Source organism: Sturnus vulgaris, chromosome 4, assembly GCF_052056855.1.
Source record: "Sturnus vulgaris isolate bStuVul1 chromosome 4, bStuVul1.hap1, whole genome shotgun sequence".
NCBI lineage: Eukaryota > Metazoa > Chordata > Aves > Passeriformes > Sturnidae > Sturnus > Sturnus vulgaris.
Window position 1 is genome coordinate 2,056,931 of NC_142246.1, and position 14,517 is coordinate 2,071,447.

General features: G+C 45.4%; 1 protein-coding gene across 2 annotated transcripts in view; it reads left to right on the forward strand.

The window, feature by feature from the left end:
• Positions 1-6,072: 6,072 nt before the first annotated feature.
• DNAAF9 (dynein axonemal assembly factor 9) overlaps positions 6,073-14,517 on the forward strand; it is a 65,205-nt gene continuing 56,760 nt past the window's right edge. The window contains exon 1 of one of the 2 annotated variants that reach the window (XM_088162956.1): positions 6,073-6,187. In XM_088162956.1, coding sequence (XP_088019082.1) covers positions 6,105-6,187 — 83 coding nt within the window. In that variant the 5' untranslated portion in view covers positions 6,073-6,104. Of the gene's footprint in view, positions 6,188-11,903; positions 11,969-14,517 lie in introns of those variants that run through there. The other variant, XM_088162957.1, reaches the window with a different exon arrangement.

The following is a 14,517-nucleotide window of genomic DNA, read 5'->3' on the forward strand; positions in this document are numbered from 1 at the left end:
TGCAGGGAACCTGCTCAGGAGCTGCATTTTGCCATGAACGAGGCTCCAAAGGAGATTGGGAGGCAGTGGTGACTCTGCAGGGTGGAAATCAGTGAGGGAGCCTGAGGACATAAATGTTCTTTGGAGAAAAAGGAGGGATTCAGAGGATTTAGGTCCCTGATCCCACTGCAGTGCTGGTGGTTCCCTCCCCTTGCAAAGGATGTGGGAAGCACTGGAATGAAAGTGGAGGTGGGTGGGAAGCTCTTGGAGATGAATCAGCAGCATGAAAATCCTGCTTAAATGAAATGCTGACAAAAGGAGATGAAAAGTCTCGATGGATTTTCCCTTCCTGACATCCCCAGCATTCTCAGCTCACATTTCTGAGACAGAAACCATTGCAAGCTGAAAACGGGGAGTCTGGGAATGCAAAATTTCTGCTAAGGAGAAATTCTGGCTGATTTCTGGGAAAAATGGTGGGTGAAAAATGAAGGGAAATGGTCTTAGAGAGAAAGAGCTTCTGCAAGTCTGTTCGGAAGAAAAAAAACAGGAGAAATTTTTATGGCTCGTTCATTACAAGGGCCAGGAGTGCCAGGACAAGGGGAATGGCTTCACACTGACAGAGGGGACTTTTAGATGGAATATTGGGAAGAAATTCTTTGCTGTGAGGGTGGTGAGGCCCTGGCACAGGTCGCCCAGAGAAGCTGTGGTTCTGCTCATAGCAGGGAGGTGGAACAAAATAATATTTAAATCATTTACCATAAATCATCCATATCTTTATAGAAACCCTAACAATTTTGCAGCACGATGCAATGGAGTTACAGTGAACAGAAGCACCCTGGCCAATTTAATTTCTTAATCATCTCCTGTGGATGCCTTAGGAGGAGCCCAGAGCTCTCCAAGGACCACCAGCTGAGGAGCTCTGCCCAACCTGGAGAAGCTTGGAGATGCTCTTCCCTTGCACATCCAGCCTTTGAAGATGCTGCACTGCCTGAAGTCACAGCCTCTCCCCAGACCAACAGGCAGAGACTTGAGGGTGAGCTGGGGAGCTGCAAAAATCAGATGGTGCTGGCTTAAATCAGGATTTAAGCAGTGTATCCTCAGGCAGTGTTGAGAGGAGGCTCCTGGAAGGGAGAAGCACAATGAAGGGAGGGATTTGAGCTCAGGAGGAAGCGGGATGGGAGAGGTGGGAAGTTGTTCCCGGAGATAAGGAGATACAGGAGAGGCTGTGGGGCTTCCTCTGTTCATCTGAGGCTCAAAAACAGGGGGAAAAAAAAGATGAGTGTAGGGCTGGTTGGCTCCAGGAGGTGGTGGCCACACACCTGGAATGCTGGGTTGTGGGCAAGCAGTGGCAGAGGAGCAGAGCCCAGGGGTATCTTTGGGGTTTGGGGTACCAGGGAGGTTTCACTGTCTCCATCCTTGGATGTTTTCAGGAGCAAACTCCAGAGCAAACTGCTCTGACCTCATGGGTGACCCTGCTTGGAGCAGGAGGTTGCAGTAGAGACATCCCAAGGTCCCTTCCAGCTGAATTTCCCCTCATCCTAAGCCATATCCAGACTGTTCTTTCTTTTGAAGAACCTTTCCAGAGCATCCAGGGTGTCAGGGAAGAGAAACCAGCCCACCATTCCAGGCAGCAATTTCCTGATTTTTTTAGCAGACCAAATCCCATTCTGGTAAATCTGATATGGCCAAACAAGACAATCTTCAAGTCCCTTCCCAAGTTATTAATAACCCAAGTTATTCCACAATCCTATAGCACCTGGGGATGTCCCAAAACATGTTGAAATGAAGAAGCCATGACATTAAATCATTCTCAGGGACAGTGGTTCGTTCCCCCATCTGGCAGCAAACATCTCTCTGCTCCATCCAGTGTTGGAAAAGCCAAAAGGAAATTCAGCAGCGACCACCACCAGCACCAAATCTCCTCCTTGCATGGAACCAGTTTGCAAACAGAACATCTAAAAAATCCTTTTCATTTCCTGGTCACTCTCAGCCCCCTCTATTTCTCAGCCAAATTATTCATTTACAAACAGCAGTGGCTATAACAAAACAAGTCTGGGTAACTCGGGGTCAGCATTATTATTTTTTGACACGTTTCCTGTGCTTGCAGGATCTTGGTGTGTTGTGTCTCCATCACCTCCTGCATCTCCACCCTGTGTTTGATGGGTGTGTGGTGCCAGATTCAGGGTGGTATAAACAAGCAGATCTCAGCTTGTTGAAGTAATTCACCCTTTTTTATTTTCTTTGACCTGGGGGCTGCTTTTTTTGCGGTAGGAATAAAACAATAATTTCAGGGCAGAGGAAATTTTAATATCTCTCTTCCCAAAATAGCACTAGAAAAGAATGAAGATCTTCCAGCCTGAAAAACTTGGACAGATGGAGTAGGAGGCTTTTTATAACCATCATCATTTATTACTTAATTTTCCCTCCCCAGGTAAAAATGGGAAACTTTTCAAACAGTCTCATTTTATCCATTTCTCAGGCTACTCATAAATTTTTCAGTAAGAGCTCTGTAGGCAGCAAGTTCATTCCCTGAATGAACATCTGTTGTCTGGAGGGTGGACTCCTCTGAAATATTCATGGGATCCCAAAAATACAACAATTTATGGGATCCCATATATCTGAGCAAAAAGGAAGAAAAACAATTCTTACAAAGCACAGCAAGGGACTACCTTGTTTGTTTACCATGCAAGCACAGCACAGTTCATGTTTTCTCTCCAAGAAATCAGAATTATTTCCTTAAAATGCTGTTACAGTAGGAAAATATCGCCTTGATGTTACAGAGAATAAGGAAAAAGCAAATTGAAATCCCTAAAGAACAGATCCTCGGCTCTTAGGATGCTGAAAGTGGAATTTGTGAGTCATAAACCTTTTCTGTTTGGTTTTATTTGGAGCTGCTGACTCTGGGTTTATTTCTGGGGTTGCTTTTACCCAGTTGAACATCAGAGATGGAGACAAGGTCATCCTGGGGTTCCACCACCCTGGGAAATCCTGCAGGATGGCTCATGGATGGTTCCTTGGTGTGCACCAGGATGTCAAAGCCATCCCACAGCCCACATTCCCAGCAGCCAATCTTTTCCATGGGGAAGGGCTGTGCAGGGGTGCAGCATGGGATGTATCCATCAATTTTTAAATAAAATTCAGCCTCCAGCCTCAGTGAGCAACCACCAGCCCAGGGTGGGAAGTTCAGGTGTTCCTCACGGATGGGGGAATACAGGACCTCTCCAGGTGCACATTTCAGGGTGAACAGTTAATTTTGGCCTCTCTGTGTGGACAACATTGTTTTCTCCAGCAGGGATTTGCTAAAAATAAACAGGTATCCAGGGAAAAGGGTGTGAAAGCAGCTGTTTCCATGGGCAGATGCCAAAGCTGAGGTTCCCAAGCTGAAAACACAGCGAGGAACAGCCCTAGCAGGTCACAGGAGCAGACTCAACCCAGACCTGCTGTTTGCTTTTGGACAAGATCTAGGTCAGGAGGATCCACCAAGGACCATCAGCAGCAGCTTTTCCCCCTCTTCCCAAACCACTCTGCTCCCCTCTTCCTCTCTTTGGGAGTTGTTGTGGATTTCATTCAGCTTTTGCAGCCCTCAAAACGTGCAACAATAGTGGGATAGTAAAGCTCAGGAAGCTGGAGAGCAGGAACAATAGCTGATGTCACCTTCTTTCCCCTTCCACATCACTCCTTCTCCAGGAAGCCTGACCTCTCTGTTGGGTTTTTTCCAGGTTGTTGACCTGAGTTTTCATCCCGAGGGAAATACAGGCTGCAGGTCACAGCTTGGTGCAATGCACCAGTGGTGTGAAATGTTAGCTGAAAGAGTCCTGGGGGCAAAATGTCCCTAAATCCCACCCTGGGAAGATCCCTTTTCCCTCTCCTCTGCCACCATAGCCTTGCTGTGTTCCTGGGGCTTTGGAGTCCCTGGGCAGGCTCATGGAGATGAGGAGGAGATGGAAGGAGCCAACACAGCACGCAGATGTTAAGGATTGTGTGTTTTGCAGGGAAAGGATGTGCTGTCAGGGCATGTCTCCTTCCTTGTGTGAGTGTTGGATGCAGAGGGGGCTTGGGAAAGCCTTTTGGAAGCTGGTGGTTCATGGACCGGGATGGGACAACCAGCAGGAGCTCTGCAGGAGACTTTCCCACTCAGAAAATCACAGGAGAAGCAGGAGGGATGCATTTTAGGAGTTTTCTACAGGGAAGCCAAAGGTTTTTAGCAGTGATATCCACTTTTCCTTCCAGGCCTTCATCTCTTGTTGCTGATGCTGCCTTAGCAAGCTCAAAGTGTGTCCAGGGGCTCAAAAAACAGGGAAAATTTGGGATTGAGAAGGGGCCAATTCCTTGTCAGCACAACCCATGCCATCGGGACGTGTCTGTACATGGAACCATCAGAACTTTATCAGGGCCAGCTAAAATGCTTCCCAGTGCCTGCAGGGCAGCTGGGCCATGGCCCAGCATATTTATTTATCTTGTCTTTGCTCTGTGGCAACGAGCAAAGTCCAATTTGATTTTTGGGAAAAAAAAAAGGAAAGAACGCTTTGGAACATGTTCTCACCTGCACCAGGTTAAAAGCAAGGTGGGAGTGAGAGCCCCTGAGTGCTCCCCATTGGATTGGGGTCCTTTGGGAAGGGAAAAGGAGTTTGTTCTGAGAAGCCCCATGTCTCCATCACACCCAAAAGCTGCAGGTTTTGGGCTTTATGCTGTTCTTAGCAAACACTGATGTAATTAAAATAAGATGCAGACAAGGGGTCTTATCCCACTCTCCACCAGGGATGATGAGCTGGGGTGATTAACAGGGATGGACAAGATGCAGGAAGCTCGTCACAGATTAGCACTGGGGGATGGGGATTAATGTTCCAGGGGGGAATGAGAGCCTCCACAGCAAATTCAGTTTTCCTTAATGCTTACTCAACCTCTTGTCATGCCATGGGGCAGCTCTTCCTTCCCCCGGGGTTGGATGGTGAGGCAGGAGGATGCAGGAGGAGCTGAGGGATGTGTGATTAATGCGTTTCCAGCCATGTGCCCCTCACGCTTCATTAAAGCCTGGCTCCAGATCCTTCCCTGCTTTGGGATGACCTCAGTCCTTTATAGATCCTTGGAGGTTTTCTGTGCAGGACCCAAAATCCTTGCTCCTGCTCCCTGGAAACTGAGGGTGCTGGCTTAGAGTTTTGGAAATGGTGACACATCAGTAAAATGGGAAAAGAATGGGGAAAGGTTGTCAGAGGCACAGCCAGCACAGACGGATGCTGGTTGGAAAGGGGAGGGTTATTTTTGGGGGATAACAAGAAAAGGACCATGTGGGGTGCTGGTGACACCCAGAGGGGTGCCCAGATGGGGCTGTGGTGGTTTTGGGGGAAGCGGGATAGGGGATGACAGCTGGGGAGGGGTCCCATGGGGACTGCAGTGCTGGGGGGACACGGGGAGCCAGGGCATGTCTGTGTGCTGTAGGGTGTTTGAGGGGGCAATATTTTGGGGAGACCGGGGCATATCACTCCGTGGAGCTCCAGGACACATCGTCCCTCGGGGTTCTGCATGGGATGTCGCGGGTCTCCGTGTCCCCCTGCTCCTCGGGGCTCCGTGTCACCTCTCCCCGGAGGGTTTTGTGTCACCCCTTCCTAGGGTTTCAGGGGGTTGCAGAGGACTCCGTGTCACGCCTGCCCGGGGGTTCCAGGGGGCTCCCGGGGGTCCCTTGTCCCCCCTCCTCGGGTCCCTTGTCCCCCTCCCCAGGGACTCCCTGCCTTCGGACGAGCCCACGCCCCGTCGTGGGGGGGGACATCAGCAGCGGTGGGGGCTGGACGCGCCCATGAGCGAGCGGAGGGGGGGGCGTGAGGGGTGTGTGAGCAGGGGGCTGGACATGGACGAGCCCATTCCTATCGGAGGGGGTGTCCATCCACATCCTCTCTATGTTTACTCCCAACCAGGGCGGCTATCCAAGAATTCCCGACCGCGCTTCCTTCGAGACGATAAAACAAACTCAGGATAAATCCTGCGCGGACAGAAAGGCTGGGAGCGGAGGGAGCGGTGCGGGTGTCCCATATCCTTGTCCCCCCCTGAGCCGAGTGGTACGCGCGGCGAGGGGCGGGGCTCCGGGCCGCAGTGGCGGAGCCGCCCCGTCCCTCCGGCGCATCGCGGTCGCCATGGCGCTGTGCGGCCGCTCCGCGCTCCTCCCGCCGCCCCCGAGGCACCGGCCCCGGCCCCGAGCCCCGGGGCCTTTCGTCAGGTACCGGAGGGAGCAGCGGGGAAGGCGAGGAGGGGGGTGACAGCGAGCGGAAAGGCTGCGTTGAAGGGGCCGTGGGGTGGGGATGGGTATGCGGGGTGTGGGGGTCCGTTGGAGGGGCGCTGAAGGGGGGGATATGGAGGGTTTTGATGAAATAAGAAGGAGTTTGGTGTGCGAGAAGCTGAGGTTTTCACAGGTGTGGAGGAAAAAGCGTTAAACGCCTGTTCGTGGGCGTTGGGGTGGGAGGGATGAGGGGCGCAGAGCTTTGGAGGTGCTGAAGTGCGCTGGAATAGAGGGGTTGGGGAGAGGTTTTAAGCGGTAGGATGGGATGTTAAAGGGTTTGATTTGGGGTGTTCACAAGGCTGACGGTGCTGATTGGGGATAAAATAAGGTTCAACACCTGATTGAAGGCGGTTGGGGTGGGAAGGATGAGGGTGCGTGGCTTTGGGGTGGGACAGAAGTGATGGAGCATTAATGACAGGTTGCGCTGCGATTTGGGGTCATTAAGGGGGTTTTGGAGAGCTGGGAACGGCAGGGAAAGGATCGGCCGTAATGGGGACAGGTAGATTTGGCAGGTGGCTACCGGGAGGGAGGTGTTGGTGGCCCTGACAGGAGGGCAGACAGGGGCCTGATGTGACCTTGTGGATGGAGGGATTGTCCAAGGCGGAATCCTGTTGAGGGAGGGTGTGTGGGAGGCTGCGGTGGATGAGGAGCAGCAGGACATCAAGGGGGGCTTGGTGTGCACAGAGTGGGTTTGGGTTTGTTTCTATAGGGGATAAACCTGGGACTGATTTAGGAGGGGGTATCTTGGTAATAAGGAAAAAAAAAAAAAGGCTTGTGAAAGGCAGGAAAAGTCAATTAAAATAGGGATAGCTGAGGTTTGGGAGGGGCTGAGGGATTATGGAAAGAAAATGCTGTATTTGTGTGGGTACCTGCTGGGAGGGCTCGTGCATACGAAGGTAATAAAATGTCCTAAACTCTGGAAATATGTTGGGTAGGGCTTGACAGGAGCTGGGGCGTGGGGACATGTGAGATGGTGGCATTGGCTCTGTGGCAGCTCAGGTGTCAGCTCAGGTATCCTTAGGTTGCCAGAGCTCTGTTTCCTTTTGGAGATTTAAGGTGCACCCGTGTGTATGAGGCTGCAGTCCATTATCTGAAGGGTTTGGATAGAGGAAACAGCCTCAAAGTTGTGCGAGGAGAGGTTTAGGTTGGATATTAGCAAGCATTTTTCTGCTGGAGGGATTGTCCAGCAATGGAACAGGGTGCCCAGGGCTGTGGTGGAGTCTCCAGGTATTTAAAAGGCAATTAAAAAACATTTTTGTGGTTCTGAAGGACTGGGTTTAATGGTGGCCTTGGCAGTGCTGGGGTCACAGTCGGGCTCGATGGTCTTAGAGAGCTTTTCCAACCCAAATTATTCCATCATTTTATGGTACCACAAAGGACAACCCAGGAACTGAAGTGCTTGATGCTTTCAATAGTTCCAGCACAATACATGGAAGTATTCAGCAGTGGGAATCCAGATAATCAGGGAATAGAGACCATGCACGTGAATCGCAGACAAACACTTGGCCAAGCTACCTGGGTCTGTGTTTGCTGTAGATTTTCAATTAAAAAACAAACAAACACCAAAACCAAACAGCTTTTTATGTTAAGTACAAGAAGGGAACAAAAGCATTTTCACTTTTTGGACAATGTGCCAGTGAAATGAGGAATTCTGCAGTGAGAAGGGAGAGAAATGGAGGTTGTTCTGCTTGCTTGAAACACATGAACATGGCTGTTCTGTGCTGGTTATGTTCTCTTTCTGCCTGCAGTTAGAAATTGAATTGAAAATAAGACAGAAAAAGGTGACCTTTTAAAATATTTTTTTTTCACTGAATAAATTAATTATTTAGGAAGAGCTTAGTATTTCTTTAGAGCTGTAAAGCACCTAAAAATTCATGGTGGGTAAAGAAACGCCAAGATGGTAAAAAAAAAAAATGCTGAAAGAGAAAATGGTTTCCACTCAAGCCTTCCTCTTCTTGAATGATTTTTGTAATCTGAGACCCTGTTTTAGAGTTGTCATGAGAACATTCAGACTCTCTGAACATCTGCAAGCTTTTGAGCTCCAGTGGGAGATGCAGCCAGCAACTGTAATTTGGTGCATTTGTAGGAGCCATGTCATCTGTTAAATTTTTTTTTCCTCCTTAGCATTCATTCTTGTGGAGCTCTTTTTCAAATTTTTTATTGTCAGGCCAGATGGAGGCCAGTGTTTGCAATAAATTTCCTAGGCAGTCAGCAGATAGGAGGCAGTTAATAAAAAAGAACTTAAAACAAAACAATCCATTACCCTCCTCCCCCTGCCCCCAAGTTCCCAAACAGGAATGGAAAAATTCTTCAGACTATATAAAGACTAGAGAAGGGGCCAGAGATAATTCTTGGAGTTCTTCCACATACTCGAGAGTTTTGGTCTGCCATGTGGCACCTTGGGAGCTGGCGACCCTCGGCTTTGTAACAAGTAAAGAATGGGTTTGTAAATAGAAAAAAATCCCTGAAGTAAGAGAGGAGTGCTGCCCAAAAAAGGGGAAGTCTTTTTGGGAGGTGATGTCATGTTTCATGTGCTTGTGTTTAGTGGTGAATGAGTGTTTTCCTCGTGAATACAGGCATTTCTGAGCAAAATTCCTGTCAAGTGCTTTTTTAAAATAATCTGCATCAGGAAATCAATGCAGATTTGTTCTATTTCAGAGTGCTCTGCACCCACCCAGTCTAAATTACCTTTATGTAAAACAGAGGAAGCAAATCCTCATTATTCATTATCCATGGTGGTAACATAAATACAGATGAGTTCTCACCATGTGTCCATGTGGGGAAATGCAAAATGAGTCCTTGGGTTAATTTTTCTGTTGTCTCTTCCTCAATGCTTAACATTCTCCTGTTCTAAACTGTTAATCGCATCGTGGTTAAATATGTGGCTTTTTTTTTCATGAATGGAGTATTTGGGAGCATGGCACCAAAGAGCTGTTGTGGTTTCCCAACCAGTTTTTGTAGGGGACTTGTCTGTGATGAAAGATTAAAAAATTTTTTTCTGTGCCCGTGTGTTCCTTATATAATTACACCAAGGTCCAGGATTTTTTAAGAGCACAGTTTCACTGGATTTTTTTTTTTTAAGGGGTGTGCTGTATTTTAGCAGTGCAAAGACAGAGCTGATTTAACTTGAAGTACAGGAGGAAAAAAAGAGAAACAACCCCCATTCCATGAATATGGATGGTTTTCTGTCACCTTATGGAAATAAGAATGCTTAGGGTCTGCTCCAGTGAAAATTGAGGGGTGTGGAACCATTTGATTGATGGGAATAGAGAGGTAAAAGGGAAATTTGCCAAGGAGAGGATGAGAGGTATGGCCTGGACCTTCAGCTGGAATTATTCTCCCTTTGTGATCGGAGCTTTGTGGCCACGTGGCTGCCGAGCTTCTGGCCCAGGAACGAGCCCTGAAGGTGAATTTAGTCTTGAGGCACCAAAAATCAATTTCTGATTTCTGCCCCAGTGTCAGGCAGTGCCCTGTCCTTTTAATCACAGTGAGTGATGGCAGAATAATCAGCCTCGAGCTGCCGGCCTTTGTCACCTTTTCAATTATTGTCATTTTCTCAGCTGATAATATTTTTGGAAGAGAAGAGTTGATGCTTTCCATAACGTGCTGCAACATAAGAAAATGAAAATACAGACGTGTTTTTTGTAAACGAGCCTGTTAAAAGAGAGAGAACTTAAGGCTGAGGGTTTGACTGGTGTTGAAGTGATGGGCAACCCATCATTTGATAAATATCCTCAAAAAAGTTGATGATTGTGCAGTTTAATATGGAGAGATTCAGGCTTGTTACTGTGTGCTTTGAGGTCTTTGGATTACAGAATTGAATGTCCCTGTCCACTTAAGGTCAAGATTTGGTCCTGAAAACGCACCCAGTTAAAATTTATTTATCTATGTCCAGTTCTTTCTCACTATTACTAAAAAAAAAAATTACTTGATCTCCTATTTCTAGTCAAGATCTGTATGCTCGCTGTAGAGAAATTTGCAAAATAGCTGGAAAATTGACATGTATTTTAGAGTGGGTGAATGTTGTCTTTTATGCCATGCAATGAAAGAGTTATTTTGAAATCAATGAAATTCTGAGAATCTTTAGCTCAGTCTGACTTTTGGTGTCTGTTTTCACAGCTATGCTAAGGTGGGGATAAATGTCAGAAATCCAGGAAAATCCTGGACTCTTAACACAAGCAGAAAATGTTTCTGACAGAAATCGTGAGGTCAACAAAAAGACCCAAGAAATATCAAACTTGATTTTTCGGGGACTAAAGTGGAACCAGCTGTTCACAACAGCGAGTTAAGAAGTGAGGCTTGGTGAAAAAAAAACAACCCTGTGATTTATCATTCTATTTAATTTATTTATTTAAGGTAAATCGGGCAGTTTTTGGTAAACCCATTGACTGCGGTAGGCAGCAGGAATCTATTCAAGTTATTCCCTACTGCTGTGAGGATTCTCGCTGGTTTTTCAGGGATATCTCTGATTTTTTTTTTTCCCCCCCTCGTTCCCTTCCATCCATCCATCCATCCATCCAAGCCCGGCCTCGTGCGGGTTTTTTTTTTTAGGGCTGGCAAAGCCCTTTGTGGGGGAGGAGCGAAACATCTGCCAAGATGAGGCGAAACACACGGGAAGCAGCAAAATCCCAAGCCTTTGTCAGCTGAACCGGGTGTCGGGCACAGCTGCCAGGCTCTGGGAATCCATCGGGAATCTGGAATCCACCGTGGGGAATCGATGCTGGAATCGGCGCTGCCTCCGTTCTGGATTACCACGTTAATTGCACTCAGGTTAAATCCAGCCGGCAACAACGACAAAAAAAGCGCCGCAATTGTTGGCGAAAAGAAAGGAGCTCGAATAGAAATTCAAGCACCGCGTGGCTTTCTCGAGGAGATGGATTTGTTCTTTGTGATTGAGAAAGGCACAGTTGTTAATATTCTCTTTATTTGCCAACAGACGTGCCTTGCAGCGCCGTGTCTGTTACCAGGCTGTGACAGGCTGGCTGTTGTAAAGCGAGGTACTTTGCATAATTAGTGTGAAGACGTGAACAGATGAGCACTAATTCTTAGAAGTTAATGATTGTCAATTATCTTCCCCCCCCACACTTTTTTTTTTTTTTTTTTTTCTTTGCTGGATCTAATCCAAGCTTAGTGGAATATCAAGTACTTCAAGGTATAGTTCTTTAATTGGCCCAAGCACGCTTTATTGCCAGATGTCACCCCAAAACGTGGCTTTGCCTTTTGACCTGCCTTCATCAGCAGTCAGGTCAGCTTGCTGCCGCTTTGAAAGCGTTGTTTTCTTTTTAATTCCTGGGCTGGAGGTTGTTTGGATCCATAAGCTGATCCGACCTGACACATGGCTTCAAGATCGTTAGTGCACACAGAAAGGCAGGGAGAAGAGAGAGACTTTTCCTTACAGCACCAGGAGATTTTATCCTGCCTTAAACCGACAGACAAATCCCAGCTTCTGCTCCAAAGTGGTGCCAAAATTCCTCCTTCACCTATTTCAACTTTTTACCCATTTTAAAAGTTGTCTCCTAGGTAGAGCTTCCAGTTCTTGTCTTGCCCCAATCTCGTTGAAATCCAGCATTTTGGAGCTTCCTTAGCTTAGTGTGTTTCCAAACACACCTCATTTTTTTTTTTTTTATTTTTCCAGCAGCAGGTTACTGTAGGTTTAGCTGTGGTTGTGTACATGGTGGATGCAGAGCCACAATTTCCAGGGAAGCATCTCAAGGCCCACAGGTTTGTGTGGATTTGTTGTTTCTGTTTGAATTTGTGCTGCTGGAGTAAAATGAAAAAGAGTAAAAAAGTCAGTGCTTGTTTTGGAGATGGGAAAAGTCATGGATTTTTGTTCCCAGGACAATCTCTTTGTTTTTGTCAGATGACTGTTTTAATGAGAAATCCAAGAAAATGCCTTTTTTTCCCCCCCTCTCTGACTTTATACCCAGTTTAGACTGTATTGTTTAAAAGCATGTTGTAAGAATTCTAATTATTCTCTTCCCTATTTCTGAATGGCATCTTTCTTCAGGCACACAACTCTTCTGTGTTTAGTGTCAGCCTTTGAATGTAATGATTTATCCACACTTGAAATGACGTTGAAAATTTTTCTGTGAAGGAGCTTTTTCAAAGAATTCTCTCATAGAAACCGCTTCTTAAATAAGGCAAAGAAAAATATTCTGCTAAAGGTCTGTTTAATATTAAGAATGAAATAAATATCTTTATTTGACATAACATCTTATTGTGAAATAATGAACGTTTAATTTGCTCTGTGCTTTCATGTTTTATGTCAGGACACACAGCACTGACATCCAGATTTACCTGGCAGAAATGTTGTAGCAGCTTAATCTGAGATCTTTAGATATTTTTAAGGGATGCACCAAAGTTATAATTTATTTGAAATAAAATGGAAGTAATTACAGGAGAGTAAAATTCCTAACCTGAATATTTAAAGAAGAAAAGTCCACCCAACCTGTGAAGACTCTCCTCTCCCAATTCTTCTTCTCCTTTTCTACCCAGCACTTGAACTGAGCAGAAAATACTTTCCCAGAACTCAAGAAGACAAAAACCCCATTTATTTTGCTTTTCTCTGCTCTGGTCTTCTTGCACAGGCTTATACCACTACTTCTTTTAAATGATAAATGTGTTTTATTGGGTCACTCTTTTGTGGAAGCCTTTGAAATGAAAATTTAAAGATCTTAGGAATAGCTTACCTTGTTTCATATGGTAATGTTTTTTAATAAATGGAAAAAAATCTTTCCCCATGAGTTTCCATACTTGTTCTTTGTCAAATTGAGTTCTAATCATTTTTCTATAAGTGATCAGTACAGGAAGGGAAAAAATGATTGTAAAATCAAGGTGTGTATTCCTGCTGTGTTTATAATGCACAAGAGGTTTAAAAAATGTTACTCACTCCTTAAAAACCTGGTTAAAACCTCTTAAATTTGCCTTCAGAGTTGACCACGAGTAGCAGAGGAATTATTGCACCTTTTTTCTGCGGTGCTGAAGGAAAATCTCCTTGTGCCCTCAGCATTTATTTTTTTCTGTTGACTGTTTCTTTCCTCACTTTGAGCAGGGCCGTGCATCCTCTGATACGGAAAATGTTTGATTAAATGTTACTCTGTCAATGCAGAAGTCCTTGGACTTTTTTTTTTTTTTCTCTCAGTCTTTCCAATTTGTCCTTCAGATCCTCTCAGAAATCATGGAAACAATTCCTTTGCAGGAAGGTCAAGAAGCATTTTGAGAAGGATTTTACTTTTGGACAGCTTTGTACAAAGAGTTGCTTTCACGTTCTTGGTTTTTTTTTTCACAGAGGCTCCAGCAATCCTGCAGCTCCTCAAATAATTTTGGGCTTGTGCAACTTGTGTTGCTGTTTCCATACCAACAAATGAAATAAGTCCAGTTTGTGCCCACAGTGAAGAGTTTGGGCATTTTTTTTTTTTTCTGCTCTCTATCTCGTGATATGGGAAATACAAAAATCTGAGCTCTGAATCATCTGTCACCCAGCTGGTTTGGGCTCCTGTTAAATGATGGGATGAAAATTTTCCAGAATAAGATACAAAACCTTCATTTTGTATTTTGCATAGCTGTGAGATTCAGATTTAAGTAAGGTTTGAAAGAATGAATAATTAGCAATTGCTTAAATGTGCAGCAGAAAGTTCAGTGTGGTTTTCATGGATTTCCTGGCATCACCCATGTGGGCAAAAATCTCATAGTACCTGATGAAGTCTTTGCTGTCATCAGTGGCTGGAATTTCTGTTTCCATATCTAAGATTGGATCAAAATATCCATCCATCCATCCATGGAATATGAATTGAAATGTTCCAGGTAGAAAGAATAACTGAGGGATTCAGAATTCAACCATGTGACCTAAAAAGGGGGAAAATTAATGCTGGCACTGCAGTGACTTTGTGCTTCCCATGAAAGTGGCTCCTAATGAAGTGTTGTCTGTCCTTTATCACTGATATTGGAATTTCACTTAGATTCTTCATAATGGAAACCTTTCATGTTCATCCTTTCTTTCAGAGAAAGTAGAGCACAATAATTGTAATATTATTGAAAAGAACTATTTGCTTTTTTACTTGGCTAAAGTAATGCCGAAAATAGAAATATTTGACCTCAGTTTATTGTTTGAACTGCTCATAAATTCAGTTTTGTTTGAGTGTTTCTGTGAGAGACATTTGTTTCCTGGAGCTGAACAGCTCATAGTTATATAAACAAGTCTATAGACAAGAAATCCCATTCAGTAATATCAACAGTGAAATTTCATGCCTTTTATCTGTATTTAAACAAAC